The 21,909-nt window shown below is 48.0% G+C and overlaps 1 protein-coding gene across 2 annotated transcripts in view; it reads left to right on the top strand.

The window, feature by feature from the left end:
- The first annotated feature begins 5,039 nt into the window (after window positions 1-5,039).
- LOC8054090 (nuclear factor NF-kappa-B p110 subunit) overlaps window positions 5,040-21,909 on the top strand; it is a 157,819-nt gene continuing 140,949 nt past the window's right edge. For both annotated transcript variants that reach the window (XM_040501063.2, XM_040501061.2), the window contains exons 1-3: window positions 5,040-5,145; window positions 15,066-15,240; window positions 18,339-18,472. In XM_040501063.2, coding sequence (XP_040356997.1) covers window positions 15,198-15,240; window positions 18,339-18,472 — 177 coding nt within the window. In that variant the 5' untranslated portion in view covers window positions 5,040-5,145; window positions 15,066-15,197. The remainder of the gene's footprint in view (window positions 5,146-15,065; window positions 15,241-18,338; window positions 18,473-21,909) is intronic.

The following is a 21,909-nucleotide window of genomic DNA, read 5'->3' as shown; positions in this document are numbered from 1 at the left end:
TGTGAAACACGCTTAAGAAAATACATAATGCTTTAATTACTCGCGATGGTTCTCGGGTAGAGGGAAAGGAGGTGCCAAATATGCTAGCTTTTTCAGAAATAGAAAACCGGAAAACCTCGCAGGGAATCGACGACAGCAATGAACAACACGACGGGACAAAGCAGAAAGTAGAGTGGCTGCAGGAACACCAACTTGACCGGACGGCTACCAATGAGACCAGTAAAAATCCTGAGTAAAATCAGTAAATTGAAATTGAGACAGGCACGTCTCAGGTAAGTTCCTTACCTGAGACGTGGCGACAAATCAGGATGAGACTATTGTACAAGGGTAAAGGGGACAAGGACAATATCAAGTCATATCGCCCCATAACTGTAACATCTGTTCTTTACCGAATTGGTGGAAGCAGACCATGGAAAACTGAGATAGATTAAAGCAGCTAGCACGACTGGGGAGAGGGAGGACATGGGCAAATGGGGACTCCCTCCCGCGTGGCTCCGGCCCGAAGTCTCAACCCTGTCACCAGTGCCGTATTAAGGCATTTGGGGGCCCTGGGCCTAGGCTGTTATGAGGCCTCTACCTATGATAATGGTGGGGGTGGAGGTAACGATGACGACGGGAATATGCATAGTTTTGAACTTATTAAATCTAGATATGTTTCATCCTATGATTATTCTCAAGCCTTGTCTAGATCCGTAGATTCAATGGAATTCAAGCTTTCCTTGCTGGCGTTGAGGCGGACGCGATTGTTTAGAAGCTACTTCGCAAATAATCAACCGCTCTAGAAATTTACAATATAGTAATTTTGAGGTGGAAAATATTAGGATTTGTCGTTCACATCCAGCAACTTAACCACAAAAACAACAACAACAACAAAAAACACTAAATTGTTTCCGTTTAAAATGTTGATTCCGTTCATGAATTTGTTTGACTAGAATTACAGCTAGATTCATAAAGTACATGCCCGGACCAGTTTGTACAAATTGGTCACGATGTCGACTTGTAGCACAGGTGACCCTCTTGCTAACATGTCGAGTGACATCATTAATCACACATGAATTGAGTTATGCAACAACCGAAAAGGTACCTGCGAAATTCCCATTCTAATTTCGCTTCCCCTAAATGGCATGTCTCGCAAATCGACAACTGCCACGAAAATTTATAACCAGTAATCTTGTAATTGCCCCAAATGATTGGAAATGTTTTAACTTCTAACTAGCCCTCTGTTAATTAATTACTGGTGTGAACAGTGAAGGAAGTGACATAGGCAAGAGAGAAATTTTGTTGGTTGAAGTAGTCTTTATCGGGGCAAACAGACTCCCACATTTAAAGCATAGAAAAAACTGCGTGCGATTCTAAGACATCGACCGCTGTCGTTCGGACACATATGCATTTAAAGAATTTATCATGAGAATCGAGATGTCTTTTTGTCTTTTTGAATGGGGAAAATGTTTCGCATCAGATGTAGTGCTAATCTTGTTCTTTTTAAATGCAGTAATTTAGACCTCGGCGGGCATTTTGTTCTGTGACTCAACGTTAAAAAATAAGAGGTTATATCTCAGAGGTTGGTGAAACCATTGCAGTATTCGTATCAGTCGCTGAAAGGAAGAGTGTTCAGTTGCACTGGCAGACCAGAGAGTCAGTACCCTTCGAAAACTGTTGAGGCGCGTCTTATGAGCCGGCTCCTTGAAACGCCTCTTTGTTGGTGGCTATAGAGACGGTGCCCGGAAGATTTACAGGCACCTTTTCACTTCTTCCAAACTTATCGTTCTTTGATGAACTTCATATGGAGTTTCCCGAAAAGGTTTAAAACAACATGTGTGAACCATCTGCGTTGCTTGCTTGACGCTTGCTTAACTTCCTGCCCACAATTGTCCGTAAAACACGCTAAGGGGGCTCCAGTACAAAAGAAAGCTCCATAACCGTCCTTCCATCAAGCTCAAATTAAAAGAAAAAAGTCTTACAAGGGGCATGGGAGGCCGTGTTAAATTTTGTTGTTCTGGCACGCCCTTGTACTACAAGCTCACAAACGCCAGCTGATCTAGAGACGGGAAATTTATGGCATCATTGTTTCCTTGTTGAGGAAAAGAGAACGAGAAGGCCATTGCGCCAGAGGCCCTTTGGAATGTTTCATCTGCTTTCTGCCTAAACTTTCTTAAATAAAAAAAATTAAAAGAAGACTAACATTTTAAAATTTTTAGGGGCCAGCATGGGGCCCTCTGACAGCCTGGGGCCCAGGGCTGCAGCCCCCTTAGCCCGTACCTTAATCCGGCCCTGCATGTCACCCAGTGGTTCTGATTTTGGGAGTACCGATAAAATAGGTTAACCAGAGGAAAATGGACCTTGGGCAGAAACATCGGTACGAGAGTTAAGTGGATCTAGTAATCTCTCTCTCTTCCTTCTGGCCGAGCAGAGATGGAAGATGGTTTCTTTGTGTCGACTTCGGGGCATAAGCTAATCCACGATGGGGACAAAGGCGAGTTTGGGGGAGCCGTCCCAGCGGCTCGATGGGCGAACAGGATGTGTAAAAATTCAAAAGCGCAAACACCAAGGAAAAGTGTAGCCAACTAGCCCAACAGTTAATTTTGAACAGGATGTGGCTGACATTTTGGGTGTCGAACGGGTGGGAGACCCCTTGCGCGCGCTTTGTTTTCTAGCCACTTAGTCTCGAACCCAGTCGCGTGTCTAGGTGGCAGCACATATTCGCCAAAAGGAGGATTGGCGACTCCCTCGCCGGGGGGAAGGCGGGAGTGAGTTTTCTATTTTTCTTCTTCCTTTGTTTTGTCCGATCCCCGAAGATCATCCTGGTAGTTATTTCCACCGACCCGGTGATGATTGCAGAAATACAGAAGGGGGTATAAAGATTGTTTAGGATAGGTGGCGAAAGCTATCGCCCGTTACAAAGGGTACAGCCGCTAACATCAGAGCCGTATATGTTATAAAGAATACAGCCGCTAACATTAAAGCACTATATAGCTCCTACATAGCAGAGTAGCGCAATTCTTTGATCCGCGTGTTTCGCCGGCAACATGGCCGACAGAGCAGCTCGGCGCGAGTCACGTGGTACTCAGGGTACCAGGAAGCGGCCCGCCCTATGGGAGAATACACGGAGATCGACTCAACACGGCTGATTAAAAAATAAACGCAAAGTTCACACTTTTCGAAACCAGTCTGTCGTGAAGTTGGTAAAGCACTAAACACTTTATCAAAGTTTTAATAATATTGGATGCGTGTGAAATTTTGCGAAGGCAATTTTCAAAGCAATGGCGTTTGAAGCAGACGATTGTTTTACGCAGCAGCGATGGACTTTATGGATGTGACGTCGCCGCGTCGTCTGCTGTATGATGCTGCTCAGGCAATCTTAAAAAATAAATAAATAATGTTATTTCATGGTTCACAACTTGGCGCAAATTATTGTAAACTATTCCCTTATTATGTCAAAAACTATTGTCGTACCGTAGATCCCCAAAATAATCAGAAAGCAGCGATTTTCTCACGTTCCCCATGCATTTGTGGCCGGAGTTGGAACCCCCGGGCGTTCGCCGCTAGTCGCCGAGAGACGGCGTTCTAGGTTGCGCTACTCTGCTCCGACGGAGCTATATAGCGCTCTAGCTAACACCAAAAACGCAATCCCTCCACCCCCCCCCCCCCCCCCCCCCCCCCCACTCCCACTCAAAAACACGTTAGTACACAACGTTGTTGGTACACTACTGGTTACCATGTCTGCTCAGGTGTCTCCGCGCGCTCTCGTCTCCTTGATTTCTCGGCGCATAGTTTCAACCTCGGCACAAAAGTAGTTTTGAATTACGCGCTAAATCGACGTCACCGACACGAAATGGCCAGCCAATCGCGCCGCGACGATGCTACGACGCCTCCTCCGATCCAAAACGACCGTCAAGCCGTCAAGCAGAGCCGTCAAGCCGCCGGTCGAAAATAGTCGAAAAGCGATAGGCCTCCTGCGCTGAAGCTTTGAACAAACTGTAGCGCCCTCATTTTGGGTAGTACAAGCTCACCTGATTAAGCCTCGCACTACTTATGGAACGTTGGTTGATCTTTTTTAATTCTGTGTGGTTTTGAAGAACGAAAAAACACCTTTGGACGTCAGAAATGGGCCTGACTCAACGCCGCAAGACAATCGAAAGTGCCAAATTCATGACACCACCGCAAGGGCACGCGTCCCTTTTGTCTGGGTGGTGACGTCAGAACACCTGTGCCGCAACGCTTTCATTTTGTTTTCATTTTCATGTCTACTTTGGAACGCGTGAAGCGGCCTCTCTTGGCTCACGCCCTTACCGCTCATTCACACTGGAAGCGGATCCGCGCTCGCAAAGCGGTTGCGAACGCGGTTGTATAAAGATTCAGTACAATTGCACGCGCACTCGATGACATCAAGTGCGCGTGCAATTGTACTGGATCTTTATACAACCGCGTTCGCAACCGCTTCGCGAACGCGGATCCGCTTCCAGTGTGAATGAGCGGTTAGCGTTTTAGCTTTGACGGCGTTCGAATTTTTGTTGTCTCTTTGTATTTTAATTGCGATCTCGCGCTCCGAACCAGAGCAGGCACGCTTCTGCATGCGTGACAGTTGGTGACGCTAAAATTTGTACTACCCAAAACAAGTCCTAGCAAGTCCCTTTTCGCAGCACCCCCTGGGCAACGCAGGAGGCCTATGGGCCCACACCACGTTCAGCAACACCTGCGGAAGTCAGTTTTTGCCAGCTTTTGCCGTCTGGTGGAAAAAGCCACTGACTCTGACTCCGCGCTGCGGCACCTCACCGTGTCACCGTGTCACCGCTATGAACTGTGCCCATGGTCTTGTCCGGGCCGGTCCGCGATTGGCTCCAAAATACACAACCGCCGTGAAACGCAGCATGTTTTAAAGACACCTAATGAAAAAAGAAAAAAAAAAGATACTTAAAGAAATCTATTTGATCAAAAGTAAACTAAAACTAAACAAAATGCTCTCGGCCTACGGGAGTTTGAACCTAAATACAGCATCGCCCACACTGGCACTCTGGCAACCAGGACATTGCAAAGTTTCGGAATCGTAAGGGCTACTTTGGCTGAACCGTACTGCACGCTTTGCGCGTTGCTTCTGCGGGTTGTTCTCTTTCGGGTCGCTGTGGCCTCACACCATTTGCCTTTGAGGTGAGTGGTATACGCAAGCATGATTCTTTTCAACGTAAGTGTTCTACCATCGTCCCAAGGCACACGCGGCAGTGAAAGGTTGGCAAAGTTTCTGATGGGCCGTCAGATGATGGCAGTGTGTCCCCACCAAAACACAAAAGTTAGTAGTGTTTTCACCGCAAAACGCATCGCCGAGCGCTCATTCTTCGCTCAGATGTAGCGCTAGTGATCCGAATCAAATGCCAAAATGTCAGCACTAACTGTGGTCTTAATCAAAAGTGTTCTTTTTTTTAGTAAATCTGTGCACGACAAAGTGCGTATACGCCTCGCAAGTGGGCTCATTTTCGTCTTCTGCGCATGAGAAAGGAAGTAGTGGTGACGTCAGAACGCCGAGCCCTGATTGGCTGATCGCGACCCCCTATCTCAGCGTCGTCTGCTCCTTTGCGACGTCGTCTGCTCGCAACGTCGTCTGCGACTGTCTTACCTTTCCTGCGACTTTCGGAAGTCGAGCGAGCTCGACTTCGCCTTTCAGAGAAGGCAGACAAATAACTCGAGCGGTACGTTGTTTTTGTCTAACAACTAGCAGACGCGCATCAAGGAGGGAAGTCAAAGGACTCACTGGCGAGGTGTCCCGAGGCGCCGAGGTTTGTTTGCTATTAACCGAGAGTGAGCGTGTTAGTGTCCGCAAGTTCCCTCCCAAAAACTTTTTCCCTCCTTTCATGTGCGGCGAGACTCCACACTCTCGGTTTGGCGCGGTTGGCGCAGTTAACGTCATCTGCTTTATTTCTGCTAGTCAAAGCGATGGCTGCTTTACCTTTCCTGCGTCTGTCGGAGATTCACCGCTTTTTTACTGGCGAGAGTCACCGTTGCCTCGGAAAACAAGGAGATGACAAGAGGAAGAGATTGACCTCTTAATCTAAAATTGAGGTCAGTGATCAAAGTATAATACGGGAAGGGTTCACAAGGCTTGCGCGGGCATATTCCATTCAGCACGCCAGCCGATCGTGGGCAGACTGTCGCCGATTCACGGAGTGCCTGCTAGGCCTAACTGCCGAACTCGATTGGTCGCGTTCGGTGGAATCGTGGCCTTTGGAGCTTTTCCCGGGTGTTTGTGGATCCAGCGTTCTTGTTCGTCGTGGTCTGTTTCAAGTATTTCTTGCTTTTTTCTTGCTGCTTGAAGTCGAGACGCGTGAGAAGCGCACATAGAAATATATATAAACGTCCGTGGGTCGTCGCGACCGCGACGCTGTCGGCCATGCTGATTTGATCGTAAGAAGTGCGTAAGACAGCTTCGGAGCTGTCGTAGGATTTCGTCGTAACCTGCGCAAAACGTACGAAAATTTTGTTTCGTGGATACGAATTTGTTCTTAAGTTTTGTCTTGCACACATTTTTGGCGTAAGATCGTTTCGTGAATCTGCCCTCTGCACTTCCGAAAGTTGCAGAAAAGGTAAGACAGACGCAGACGACGTTGCGAGCAGACAACGTTGCAAAGGAGCAGACGACGCTGAGATAGGGGGTCGCGATCAGCCAATCAGGGCTCAGCGTTCTGACGTCACCGCTACCCCCTGCGCAAGAAGCAGACGAACTTGCCCTATGCATAGCTTTACTCTTAGTAAAGCTATACGCACTACGCCGTGCATCTCGACCGGAAACTGGTATACGCACGGCGCTAAACTTGTTGGGTCTCCTTTAAAACTAATGGTCAAAATTAGGGGTGTCACGAACAGGTGGAGGTTCGAGCTCGACTCAGGTTCGACTGCTATGGGCATGCGCGACAGGCTGGCCAGTTTACTTTGGCTAAGGGCTGAATTAAGGGTAGCACTGATTGGTTATTTCAGTTAATACTGTACACAAAATTAAGTTATTAACTTCTTTCGTGATTAGAATTAGTTTCTTTTAATTGCAACTGTTCATAAAATTAAAATAACCCTTTCATTAAAAAAATTCTCCAAACCTAGGCATGCTTGTATCAAGGTCTGGCCACACCGTCCACAAAGTCAAACCGTTCGAATGTGGTTAAAAGTTTGAACTTCCGTCGAACCTTGAAAGTTTGATCTAAAAATCCTGTTCAACAAAAGTCCGCGACACCCCTAGCCAAAACCAGCTTCTCAAGCGGTGGCATAGCCAACATTACTAGGTTACCTCAGTTGTGGAACTCCCGCGGAAGGGGGCACTTCCCTCACTCACTTCAGTCCGCCTCTCGTCGTTTGAAGCGCCATCTAGATTTTCGTTTCATAACTGTGTTTTCCATAGAGCAGAGCTGGAACGCCGTGTTTCGAAACATACAATCGGCAGCAAAAGTTTGCGGGGCACCGGAGCGTGCGCCGAATTGCGTTGCTGTGCTCTCTAACGATGCGTCGCAGCATTATAGAGCCACGCTTTGCGCATGCGCGCCCTTCGTGCCTCCTATCTTGTGTTTTTTGCTCGCTTCTATCCATCACACTCCCGATGATTGGAACCGGCGCCAGGGGCACAAGTTGACGCTTCGTCAGCATGCCGTGGTTCTGCTTCAGCCGCCTTAGCCACCGCGATTGGGGACGGGGCTCGCACGTTCCCCTTCACCGAGCAGGTCACTCTCCAGATAGCTTTTCGCATCAGGTTCGGCTGCCCACGTGTTCCGGGCTGTTCTCTGCCTTTTGCAGTGAATACGCCCCTCTTTTCGATGTTCAATAGCAAAGATCTAACAGTGTCTATTGGTCAGTGATATACAAATAAATCATATATTAACTAACTCATCTTGGCACGTTCTTTATTCTGCGAAAATGCCGCCTAGAGTTCAGATCAGTGAAAGAAGATTAATCGCAGGGCTTTTCACAGAAGGAGTGTCACAGCATGAAATCCCGCCGTACAGGGAGATCGAAAACAGCCGTGAGTCGAATTATTCTGGCTTTTGGGGGGAGAGGGCAGGATTGCTGATGCTCATCGTTCTGGTCGGCGAAAGGAACTGTAGAAGGAGACCGGCTAATTTTAGCCGCGGCAGTAGCAGACCCCTTGATTAGCGCACAGCTGGATCTTAGCCTTTCCTGGGACACGATACGGCGTCGCCTTGAGCAAGTAGGACTGGAGAACTGCATGACAGCACAAAAGCTGCTTCTAACCGACAGGCAGCGCCGGCAGAGGCTCGAATTTGCTCGATTTTTGTCAAATCATTTTTACGGATGAGTCCACATTCTCTACCCGGTGGGACCAACAGCAGCATGTTTGGCGGCCCTTCAGTGTCTGGTAGGGATGACTAATTACTTTGTTAACTGAAATGAATGCTTAAATGTGTAGTCAGCCGGCTTTATCAGCTGCTCAAACTAACTGTATTTTTTATTTTGCAGCGTCTATCTGTGCTCGTATAAGCGCGTTTCCGGTTTGGATTTTACACGTATCATTGCAGCAGCTTTTTTCTTTTTCTGGCGAGACGCTACGTTCGCAGTTATTGGCTAACAAATGACTCGCACAGCTCTACGTTACGTTTATAAATAAGTGCAGTTGTTTGTGGTAATAGGAAACCCTAACACGCCACGAGTTATATACTTTTCTGTCACTGTTGCCACTCATTTTTATATAGATACCTGTCAGAGTACACACAAAGTGTGCTATAGAGTGGCCAGTGTTCTGTCTCCACTTGGGGCGCCATCCGGTTCTATGGGCACTTCAGCGCCTCTGCCTACTGCGACTTGATCGAGTAGACTCTGCTGCCCTACGTCCTGGACGGGCCATTTCCGGATGGTGCCTACCTGCGTGTAGGGTGAACACAATGCTGGGAGCTCGTGGCGTGCGGCAGCTGCAGTGGCTACCCAATGGGGCCGATAGGAAACCAATAGAAAACGTATGGGGACTGATGAAAAAACGCCTCTCATCACAAAATCTCGGCAGCCTCACGGCAGACTCGCTATGGGATTTTATAAGACAAGAGTGAGAGATTCTTTGTGGACATTCTGACACCGTGGCTGGATCCGTGACGTTTGGTCCGAGTGATTTCCGTTGCTGGCAAATTCAGTCGTTATTAACATTGCTCCGCAGTAATTCCCGCATGTTTGGTAGAACCATATAAGCTTTCTTTCTAGCTTTATTTTTTAACTTTATGCGATAAGAGGACTCGCAATATATTTTTATTTGTCGTTCTTTTTGTCTCGTGTTCCCTCTTAATTACTTTCTTCGCACACCTCGATACTACATCGTTTACCACAACTAACCCGAGGAAATAATGCATATAAAAAAATTAGGGTGCAAAATAAGGCTCCTCTTTATTTGGCACCATTTCTTTTTTCTTTATTTAGCTCGTTGGAGCTCGCGGCGCAGATGTTTCGAAGCTGGCCGTGGCACGGGACATTTCACTGCGGTCATTGGCAAAATCAGTGGGCTTCAGTAAGGTTGCTATTGTACATTAAAAGTAAAAGTCAGTTGTTGCGCAGTGCGCAGCCGAGCCTATCGTGAAACGTTAACACGAGAGTGATCCGCTCTGCGAAGGAAAGTGTGCGAGCTCCGTCGCCTAAAGCGGCGGCTGAGGCAGGTGAAGCAGACGCACGACATGGCAGCTGGCCAAGCGGCAACTTGCGCCCCTGGTGCCGGTTCCGGTTATCGGGAATGTGTCGGACGGAATCAAATGAAAACGACATGATTGCAAGCACGAAGGGCGTGCATGCGGAAAGCGGGGCTCTTTAAGATGGCGGCGCACCGTTAGACGACGCAGCGATGCATTTCGGCACGCGCTCTGGTGCCCCGCAAACTTTTGCTCCCGACTGTACGTATTACATAGCAGTTACATATTGCAGTTACCCTAGCAGCCGTCCGGCGCGTCAAAAGACGTGAGGCGAGTCGTGGGCTGTGTTCCAAATCTTACCCGAATGGATCGTGTCACGTGACAACACAGATTGAAAAACGCTGGACGCGGGTAGGTTTTAGTACGCCAAGATACAAAACCTTTACCCTAGAGTAAGGTGGAGTAAATTTTGGAACACGGCCGTGGTGAGTGAGGGAGGTACTGCTCGTGCAAGCAGCGTCTATGGGCACTTCACTAAACTAAATGGTATGGGCCTCCGTTTCCGGAGGTGCAATGGGGGACAGCGGGGCTTGGGTTGCCGGCTGGACCCCTCAAAGTAACGTGTACGGAGAGCCAAGTGGGTTAATAGGTTAGTAAGTAGCAGCCACAGACTGTCGCCGCGAAGCGGAGTAAACGCAGGCGGGGGGTAGGTTAATGTGCTCCCCAGTGATACATGCGCCTTCCGAAAAGGGTGGCCCAAGTGGCATGAGTTCAACGTGTCGTGCGTATAGCCATTCCCTGTCGAGATGCACAATGTAGTGCGTATAGCTTTACTTTTTTCATTTCAATGGGAAAATATGTTTGTGCTCGCTACGCAGCTCCATAGAGGGTGTACTCCGAAAATAAATTTACGGTGTTTTTCAATAGCAAAAATAAACTATGCATTGCAGAACGCTCATTCTCTCCCCAAACGTAGCCCTAGAGGTCCAACCAGACGCCAAATTTTCAGCACTAAAAATTATCCTATTCAAAATTTTCTGAAATTTTCAATGGGAAAATGACGGCCGACAGAGCTCTCGAATACGTGGAGCTCTGTGGTGCCTGTAAAAGAAAATGGGCGCCATTTTCCCATTAAAAATTTTAGAAAATCGCTCGTAACTTTTGAATAAGATAACGGTTGGTGTTGAAACTTTGGCATCTGGTTCGCAGCTCCAGCGCTACATTTGGGCGGAGAATGAGTGTTCGGCGATTTATGGATGGAAGGATGCACGGGGAGGGCATCGCGTGACTTTTTTGATGCCCAGCCATTAAAAGTTTCAATTTGAGCCACAAAATGAGCTGCGCTTAGAGTATCGGCAGTCCGTTCCCCGACATTGCTGTGGGCGCCGCCATTTTGGTGCTTGTGCAGAGCAGATGGAACTGTCACTTCCTCAGCCTTAGTTTCATTGTTAGGAAGCTCACTTACCATTGCTTTGCCCTGTCGCCAACTGTTCAAACATTTGTGGAGGATGGAAAAGCGTTTCCTGGGATTTTATATAAAGCTTGAGATAACTGGCAACCATACTTTTAAGCCACAATATGGCCAAATGTCGTTACTCTGAAGCGTAGCTTATTAGTGGCAGTGGTTTAAATGATAGTGCACTCAGGTGTGAGTTGGGTGGTTGGTTGCATGGGACGTGGCATTAGCCTCGTGCTCGCTTCCATCTGGTAGGGTTTACGTGAGTGAAGCCAAGGCAGGACGGGCTAGGCCTTGGCGGCCAGGCCCCGAGGAGCGGACGAAAGACTGCGATCAGCTCGTTGAGGTCCGTCGCGAATTCCGAAGGTTTGTTAACGCACAAAACTCAAAGAGCGAACGCAGTGCGCTAGGTGTCAGCTGAGGCGAGACCCTGATGGATGGGCGATGGGCCACGACGAGAGGATGAGCCGATCTGCCGAGCAGTTTGAGTAAATGAAAGTGTGTGACGATGCCATAGACCTGAATGCCCTAGACTCTAGACCCCTAGACTTGGTCTTTTAAGCTTATCGTCACTATTGGCTGCTACATACACTCCTGGATGCCTCTGCAAAAAGAGCAAATGTCAAAGCTCTAGGCACCGTCGCGTGTCGGACTGTTGTAAGCTCGAAAGCCCAGCAGGAGGGAAGTTCCACGGGTTTCCGTCGACTCGATGCCGTGGGAAATGCGACGCGGACGGAGATGAGTAAACGCCGCGAGACGCGTAAGGTAAGCACTCCGTTCACTCTAAAGACCGCAAGGGGGATTTCTGAGTTTGTTCTTCGACTCAATGTTTGAAATTAATGCGCGTTCAATACAATCAATCTCTCGATATCCTCACTGCTCCACTCCGCCGACGCACATTTTTCTAACAACATTTTGCAGGCAGTCTTGCTAATAGAGAGAGAGTTTTAGTAGACCGTTTCTGTGCACCCCTTGTGCCCCGTGGAACCGGACGACTCGTGATGGATGTTTCTGTAGTTATATTTACGCGGGAGAGCGAATGTGATACAGGGACTGTCATGCTGCTGCTGCCGCTAGCGGCAGCTCAACCCCAATAGTTGCACCTCGGCCCCAAGTTCCTTGCCGCACACGGCAAGTTCCTTCGGAAAGTGGCCTCTTCACCGACGATGTCGGCGGCAAGAAAGTGCTCGTTTAATTCAAACTGGACGAACCCGAATATTTTGGAATATGCAAGTTGGATTAAACCCGTGCAAAATGATCCTCACAGTGCCCAATGCTCAATGCCTTGTGTTGTAATGGTCTTATATATTTATCCGCCTCTACATGGGTCAGGGAAAACCTGGAAAAGTTAGGGAAATTCAAGATAATAATTTGATAGACACCCTGATTTTTGGCCATGTTGAGGAACATCTTTGCTCAATAACTATTAGTATTCCTGCGATATATACCGGGTGATTCAAGGAGACGGCAGGCTCTTTAAATCGTCCGGAAAATTCGGTTTCTTAACCTATCGCGCTACGACTTCGTGCAGCGTTGCCCACAGATGGTGCATTTTGTTTTGTAAAATTTGCAAAGAGCGAACTTACCTGAGGAAAAAGTAAAGAAAGAAAAAGGCTTAGCTCCTATGGAAATGCAGCGACGCCACCGGTCTTCAAACAACACGGCGCCATTTCGCACGGGAGACAAGAGATGGCGGAACAAACGCCGCCAACGAACGAGCATAAGGCGCCGAGAGCAGGCCTTTTTAGCAGACAATCTTTTCGACTCAAAAGCGGCGCGCGTTCCGCAGTTGCAGAAACAAAAAAGACAGGTGCGGTAACAGCATGAAACTGCAGTTCCTTGTCTGCTAAAGGGCCGCCTTTGGCGTCGTCTGCTCTTTCGTTGGCGGCAGTTGGCGTCGCGACCGCTTGCGCCATCTCTTGTCTCCTGTGCGAAACGGCGCCGTGTTGTTTGAAGACCGGTGGCGTCGCTGCATTTCCATAGGAGCTAAGCCTTTTTCTTTAATCACTTTTTCCTCGGGTAAGTTTGCTCTTTGCAAATTTTACAAAAAAAAAATGCACCATCTGTGGGCAACGCTGCACAAAGTCGTAGCGCGATAGGTTAGGAAACCGAATTTTCCGGTCGATTTAAACAGCCTGCCGTCTCCTGGAATCACCCAGTATATCATATTGTTCCATATTTTTTGTTTTTTTCCACTTAACTAAAATTATTTAAACCAATCGAAAAGTAAACTTTTTATAATTTTTTTTTTTCATAGCACTGAAATTTTAGCTCTATTAATGTATTAAAAGATGTATAACACAAAAACTGTTAGGTGCATATTTTTAATGCTAGCTCAGTACTTTTCAACACCTATGTAGATGGCAGGAATAAAACATCAACCCTCTATAATGGCGGGTTAAGGAAATAATCGTACCTATTTACTGAAAAACACTGTTTTGACATAATTGAGTTTAAAGTAAAAAAAAAAGGGTGAATAACAAATTGCTATTGGTGGCAACACCCTCAGAGACGATCATATCTTCAATGGCGGCCAGCTTGTTAGCCATGTCTTCACTTTTTGGCTCATCGCCTTGCTTGTCTATTTGAGTGTGGTCAACTTCCCTCAGCCACTTGATGGTGTTCCACCTAAGGTTCAATCCACAGGACTTGGAAAATATGTGCTCATGCGACGCTACCACCATTGAATGAAGGAACAGCATCAAATGTCGCCATTTCGTCGTTCAAAGACATGGGCGCTTGAAAGTATGCACGCAGAAAGAATGTTCACAGCGTCTTGGAATTGTCTTGGTTAAAAAAGGGCTATCCAATAGTAGTCAGGTAATTTCTAAGACGTAGCTCATTCTGGACATGCTTTGAGATATGGTGATGATTTTTTTTTTCTTTTGTTGGAAAATTTATGGATAAACAGGGAGCGTATCTTAAAGGGGTGTGGCCACCCGCTACTTGATTTAGGAAAGAACATTTTTTTTAGTATGAACTGTGACTTTCTAAGAACAGTGTGACAATGGAAAATGTGTGGAAAGAAATGAACTTTAATAGAAAACTAAAATAATTTCCTTAAAATATTTTTGTTTGCCCTGTGCCCTTAACAGCACATGCCAATGGTCACTAAGGAAACAGAACACACAGTAAAACGAGCTTCGACTACAAATAACTAGTTCAAAAAGGCACACAAGACACAGGGAAGTAGGGGTGATCTGGATGGCATGCGCAAAGCCCCTGGGTCGGGGTCCAGACGTAAAAACGCAGCAAAATGTTTCCCTGTAATGTCCGCACAGGCACACCCATAGTCAAATGGAAGACCAGCAAGTTGGAGGTGATAAGGAGCGATGCCCTTTGTTGGTTACTATCGGAGGCTGTGCGTTGTGAGAGATTTAGGTTTGCACCCCATTTAGAACGAGAATCCTGGGAGAGGTGACCAGAGACGCAAGCGTCTTTTGTTTGGAGATGAAGGATGAGTGCGTTTTTTCATAAAGAAGCAGCGTTCATAAGCTTTGGATGCAGGGGTGAGGGGGTGAGCTTCTCTTTGGATGCACAATTTCGGCATATCTGCTCTCTTCACCCAAAATACGCGAACAAATGAACCAAACGAAATACAACATTTTTGGCGGTGCCAGGTGTGCACCTTTTGTTCTCCCGATTACTGATCAGGCATGCTAGTCATTGCAATGTGTCTTCTGGGCGTTTTTCTATGTCTCTCGCGAATAACGGATCGTATCTAATTGGAGGTGTTCCAGAGGCACGTGCCACGACCTCGAACAGCACTTGCCAACATCTCTCGCTTCCAGGCTTTATCAACACTGCTAAGGGCCACGTAGCCATCTAATGGTTATGCCATATTACGGACAATCGTTTACGCGCACAGAAATGGGGAAAGCCCGACGACTTGGAGAATAGTTACCACTTGGTGTTCCGTCTGCACGCACCTACTTGGTTGTGTTTTCTGGCAGTGGTAATACGTCTCCAGCCCAACTGCGAGTGGTGAGCTCCGAGGGGGTGTCTGCTTGCAGGAGGAGCCCTACACGCCCCTGGGCAACGTTGCCTTCCCGGTGACGGAGGAGGCCGGTTCTGCGGAGGAGCAGCAGCTGCGCTCGTTCCAGGACCTGCTCCTGAGGACCTTCGAGCCTCAGCCAGACCTCGCCATGCCCATCTCCACGCCGTACCCCCCTCCCGTCTGCCTGCCCAGTGAGCCTTCCTTTGTGTCCACGAGGCAGTCTGCTGTGCACGCGAAACGGGGGATCAAAAGAAGTGACTTGCAAACACTGGGGTCTCCGTCCAAATCGTAGTGGCCGAGACCAGGTGATGGTTTCCCGACATTATGCAGTTCAAAAGTTGCTAGAAATAAAAATTTTCAATGAGGAAATTGCGGCTAAGGAAGCCCGCAAATAGATGGAGATAAATGGTGTGTGCTGCTAAGACCAGACCCTATTTGCTTTTTCTAATAAGTTTCCGAAAATTCCTGTTAGTGATTGTAATTTTTTCAACTCTGTCATCTGGTCTTAACTGGTAGCGCCTCCACAGTCCCTAGTACAGGATCCGGAATAATTTTTTTGCACATTGGGAAGTTTCTCTAGGGAAAAATGGAAGCACTGACGTTAGGAGTTGGTGACGTTGTGAGTCAACCAGTCGGGTCGCTCGGAGAACCTAGCAGATGATCGAAGCCGTTGTGGAGAAAAACACATGTGCTTGTTCATAAAATCCATTAGAATCGTGAAAAAGATGTATGACTGGAAACATATATTGAGGCTTACATGTTGTATTATTTTGGAATAATTGACACGCCACATTAAGAGTGCCTAGTCTGCTTTGAAAACATTACCATAAATGTTTTTAGATTTTGTTTTCTTTTTCATCTGTGCCGCCTGTGACCTTTCCTAGTGCGGCAACTGACAAGGTTTCCAGACCAGTAAGTAGTTTATCTGAGGATTTGGTGCTATGTCTGGACTAGAGCTTAGTGAGTGGGCAGGCCACAGGCTCCGCTAATTCTTTCGGTTGAAGCGTGCAGAAAATTGGCGTGGTTGCACGGTTGATTCCAAGTGGCTCGCGTGGCTTTTCGGCGTAGCAAATTGTTTGCATTGGCAATAATGGGAGCAGACTTGGCCTCTTCCTCACCCAAGTTTCGTAAAACCTTTATCGTTGAGGCCTGAAACTAGGGTCAATGACGAAACAGTATCTAAATGCACGTAGCGCCTAGCTCGCATGATGTGGTACGCCCAGAAAACAACTTAACAAGCAAGCATCTCTTCCAGAGAGAAGCGCAACAGGCTGCCATTAGCCGCATAGGGAGAAGCTGCAGGGTGCACGGTGCCCACACCTATTTATATATCTTGCACCGTGTTCTGGATGTGGTCGCTGACAACAGCAGTTCAGTCATCACGCGTTCTGTTGAACTTGTCTGTTCCAAAATTACACTCACTGAAAATTATAACACCACGTCACACACGAATAACACTATAGAGCTAGCAAGTTCATATGTTATCATACTCCCTTTCAAACATTGGCACGTAGTTTTCGAAGTGCATGTTTGGCGGTGTTGAACATTTACTTTCAAAGCTTTGGAAGGAAAGTACCTCATATTAGTTCTAGGTTGTACGATGCCTCCTGCCAGTAGCGACGAATACAACTAAAGCGAGACAGCAACAACAAACTACCTAGGTAACGACCTTCAGAGGGAAATTTTAACAGTTGCTTGCATTCGTCGAAATAGAGCACCTGAAATCTGGGCATTGTGATGGCGGCTACAGTCTTCTGCCAATCCGAGGAGCCCAAGTGTCTGGGAAGATGGCGAGCCTTTTCTATAATGGCATACGAGAATGCGTTGGCGAATGGTCGGAGATGAATTGTTTCCCTCAAAATGGCTCGCTGAAACTCCCGTAATAGCCTTCATTTATCGATGGTCTATGCAAATAGGAGTTGACTATGCGATGGTCCCTGTGGTCCCAGTATTGCAGACAGTAAGCATGGAGTTATGGCCCTGGTACTCCTCTTTTATTGCCACGGATGGACGCCGAGACATCTGGGACAAGCTGGTGAACCCCACCAGTAGGAACTAGAATGCCAGTAGGAACTAGAATCATACCCCGATGCTTCCCCGAATCAAGGATGCATGGCAGAGCAGGACCCGGTTGAAGCCACTTTACTCGTAGCGCCCTCCATTCTTAACAAAGCTTTAGAGTTAGCACTCTGGTGCCCCCCGCCGGTCATTTCTAGGGCACGTTAATTTGGACGGAGACGGAGTGTTTGAAGACTTTTGTGGTGAGGAAAGTTCCCTTTTTTCTCCAACGCCCGATATACAAACGTAAAGGGTGCTCAACTATGCGGAGTAAAATGCGTATAGAATGTCAAGCTCACGAGCGAGTGAACGCAGATAAGCGCCACTAAATAAGGTAAGATACCTTGCGCAACTTCCTCTTAAAATTAGCGTAGTTGTTAAAAATAGAGGCTCGCGGGTCCGAAATTGTTTATAAGTTTCTGCATTCTTGTTACTGGCAACGGTGTACATTGTGTGTGAGTGCAAAACATGCTCCCGTTAAAATGAGCATGCATGTCAATATTGAGCGTGCATCTAAATTCGGAGCACCTTAACTGATGGAGGACGGCCGAAGGATCGCGGCAGTCTGCGAGCGGGCCTCCGGAGGGGATTAGGGAAGCTCGCAACGTGGAGTATCCCTTCGGCCAGGCGGCAGACGACGGAGCGGCCGACAGAGAGGCTGATTCCCAGCGTACTTCGTGCATCGCGAAAGGGTCCCGTGGCACTCGTTTCTTGTACAGATGGGCGTGCCACGTTGCGTTTTAATTTTAAAAAGACGCCTTTACTGGGAACAGTTCTCGAGTCAGCAAATTTGGTTACCTATTGAGCGCTAAAACCTTTTCAATGTAAAAACTAGTAACGAAGACAAGGACGCAGTGGCAGATTCTGCCGCACGTTCGTCAGAGGTGATGTTGCACGGAGTAGTTTAGGAGTCGTCGAACGACCGCACTCTCTCCACACACGCGCGAGCGGAGATGACGCGGTGTCACCCCGCTGCGTTCCACGGTGCGTGTCCTATCGTGCGGGCGCAGTGGGGCTCGGTGCCCATGTCTCCGACCGGCGTGCTTATTGCATCCAAAATCCCTCGATTTCCTCCCGGCGAGGTTGTGCGAGTGTCATGCCCGCAGACGTCTGACGGCGGGACACTCTGGTTCGTACGAGGTCGTTCGTTGCCGGGACCACTCTGGATGTGCGGGCGGGACACTCCCGGGGGCGTAGTCAAGCCGGGGACTGAGCGCGGTGCCCTGCGCAGGTGCGGCCACCCTGACCATCGTGGAGCAGCCAATGAAGGAGACACGGTACCGCTACAAGAGCGAGAGTGGCTCCCACGGACCCCTCATCGGCGAGTCGAGCACGCCCCAGAGGAAGACCTACCCCAGCGTCAGGGTGAGCTCTCCCGGCCTCTGCATATTACACCCACTCTGAAGAAATCTCGGCCCCGTCAGCTCCCACTTGGAGTACCAATACGTGGCCGTGCGCTGTGTTTGGTCATGAAAATGTCCGGTTGGAAACTCGTCGTCATTGTGAGTCGCAGATTCATAAGGGGAATGTTTCTGCCACTCGGGACGGAGTTTTATTCGGATTAATTGAGAAAAGGCAAAAGGCAATCTTGCCTTTTCCCATTGGCCATTGTGGGGCATTTGATTGGGCAAAATGGGGGCTCTTTGCTTCACTCTCTTTTTGTTTTCATTACAACCCCTTTTGCGTTGGCGGGGAAAAAGTCTGTCTCCGTATCGGTCCGTAGGAGCTTGGTTGTTTCTAGTTGTAACTTCTCTTCGAGACAAGTTCTCCCTTTGACATTATCAAAAAACAAATGCACCCCGTAGCTGCCTTTTGCTGCTATACAGTATCATAGCTCGCAAAATTAATTTTTGGGATCAATTTACAATCGGCGTTTGGCCTTCTGCCGGCAAGACACCGACGTCCTCAGTAATAAGGTGGAGGTGGTGTCCTTTTGGGCAAGTGAAACCAAGGTATTATTGTGGACGCCCCCAAACGCACGACCTGTCTCCCAGTCGGCGATCGCCGTTCCGTCCTTCGTTGCGTGCGAAGCAGACGTTGCCACCCGCCCTCTAAAGTATTGCAGGCGGGAGAGAACACAGTTATGGGAAACGAAAGAAATGGACTCTCAACCGTAAATGAGACTCCGCAACACAAAAAACTTGGAGGAGGCCTTTAAGAGTGGAATGCCATTATTGTTCGCATGGCCTTCTCATTCGCTTCTCCCACTCTCTCTGCGAGTGAGCAGGAAATGCGGCAGGCACGGCCTAGTGAGTGGCGTGTCTGGCTTGCAACCAAGGGGTTTTTAATCCAGGCTGAATTTTTTCCACTTTTTCTTTAAGGCAAATGTATGAATCAATATCATTTGAGACGCGCGGCGACCTATAATTCGCATTATGTGTCACGCTTTTTAATCACTTTCGTTCCACGCGCGACGTCACATTTCACAGGAGTGTTGTGGGCTGTTCGAAATTTCTGCGCGAGGTGACGTGGCTGTGACCTCGTGACCCTATCGACCGATCGGGATTTTCGCGTCACTCTTTTCTGCGACACGAGCTCCCTAAAGGCCGACGTATAGCCTCGGATTTCTGCAGGGAAGATAATCCTCTTAGCTCCCCTTTCCCCTAAGCTGCGGGGGAAGTCAAGTTGAAGTGAAGAGGATAGAGGGAAGGAGGAGGTAGGCAGAAAGGGAAAGCGCAAAGTGTACGTCGGCCTTTAACGCGTTGCCTCGCTAAAAATAGAAATGATTTCTAGCGAGTATACTAGACAAGCACTGTGGTGGAAGCCCTGGCGGCTGTCGTAGGACGCCAGCAACTCGCGTATCCGTCGGGACGGTGTAATGGAAGGAACAATTGTGCGCGTGGTCGGTTGTCGCGGTTGCTTGCGTGAACACCGTCTGCACGTCTATTTTGAGAGATTTTGTTTTCTGGGATCACGCTTACCAATGTCTTCCTGTCGCTGCATCTACCCTTTCTTTCAATATTGGATCTCTGGAGCTTTAGAGCGTTCGGTCCAATTAAATAATAATTTCTAGCACGATTACTTTAACTGTTTATTAAAATTCAAAAGGTTACACTGATTACATGAAAGAATACGTGAGGTCCACGTCTGGACTGTGTCTTCTTTTGGCCACTTTATTGCCGACAGGCTAGCTTCTACATCTTCCCGCCGCTGCATTACATAGTGATTGCTCTTTAAGCTCCCGTTGCTTTTCCTGGAGTCGATGCGTACCCGGATTTCGCTGTCTTTTTTTCGAAACAATAACCGGGGGACCCGCCCAGGACAGCTGCCCACTCCATGCGTTCCTCCCGGCTTCTGCGGGGCCAGTGGTACCTGTCTCGCTGCCTGGACGAGTGACACTCAGAACCATCCAGTACACTTGCCAGATGCAGCCGGCCAACAAGACGCATACCTCGCCAGTTGTGTCTTATCGGTCCCAACCGCCGATGCAGTTGTCGCGTGACCTATAGATGGTAACCATGGTAACTGTCTAGGCTCAATGGTGCTAGAGCTGGCGACGTAAGATGGCCGACTGGTGCCCGCATTTGCGGAGGGGCGACTGAAAATCCAGCAAATCGTCGCAGAGGTTGATGGCTTTATCATTAAAGGAAGACTCGCTGCCGAGACGGTGTACGCTTGAATCACGTGCCTCGCAGAGTCAGCGAGAGTTGACTCTCCCTGCGCCTCTTGCGAGCCTGTTCCGGATTTCGACACGCTGCGTGCATTTTGATTGCTTGCTTTGCAGAGCTAGCGAGAGTCACTGGAACGTGTTCCAAACATCGAGATTCTATGCGCTTAACGGGTGCGTTACGGCATCGTCCCAAAGAGGGAGAGAAAACAATTTTTCAAATGCGCCTGAGAATGGTGGAATCGCGTGTGTCTTTCTGATGAATTAAGTTATGCGAAAACACACTTGCAGTGATCAGCCTGTTTCCAACGCTTGCCCAGACTGCCGAACGTGCTTATGGCCACCTGCAAACATACACGCAGAAAGAACTTGCGCAAAGTTTCTTCCCTTTTAGTCTCTTACCGTCTGGAGCTCCCTCCAATCCACTTTCTTTTTTTTCTTCCTTTTTGCAGATACTGTAGCGTATTTACAACATGCTGTTCAGTCACGCCAAGGTAGTGCACACGCATTGTGCACATCCGAGGCGCCATGTTTTACGTACGCTCTCCCCGCAGCGTGCGAGCTCTCGGAAGAGAAGCGCTTTCTGGCACGCTGCAACGCGGGCTCTCAAAGTTTGTGTTACAATGCGTGCTCGTGACTTTTATTCTAATGAAGTGAAAAGCGGCTTTATTGTGGCTCCTTTGCGCTTTCAATATGCAATAACAGAATGGCACCCATTACGAAAGCCTATCTTATATGCTGCATAACCGTGACGTGTAGTGTGTGCAAAAAAGCACTACTTTTTTGGGCAAATCCCAGTTATAGCACAACGCGGCTATAGCAAACATATTTCGAAATTGCGTCGACTTCATTATAGCCGGGTTTGACTAGTTTCTCCAAGATTTTCCTCTGCTGTGCATCGTGCTAAAACGAAAATTCAGCTGAACTTGCATTTCCAACCTTCCACCTGTCCACTTCCAAGCTCAGTTATCTTGAATATAACTATATGAACTGCGGCACATAAACGACAGATTTGTTGCGGCTATCCTAATCGAGGGGATTTACGTACATATGCTCGCTGTATGCTGGGGTGGGCAAATATTTGAAATTTCAAATAACTAATTATTCGTATTCGATTCGTAAAGTAAGTCATCGGTATTTTTAAATATTCGGAACGATACGAATGTTCGAGACAAGCAGAATATTGGATAACGCA

This window comes from Ixodes scapularis, unplaced genomic scaffold (assembly GCF_016920785.2).
Source record: "Ixodes scapularis isolate PalLabHiFi unplaced genomic scaffold, ASM1692078v2 PGA_scaffold3__209_contigs__length_174095766, whole genome shotgun sequence".
NCBI classification, from domain to species: Eukaryota; Metazoa; Arthropoda; class Arachnida; order Ixodida; family Ixodidae; genus Ixodes; species Ixodes scapularis.
This window is presented reverse-complemented; position numbering and strand designations above follow the sequence as displayed.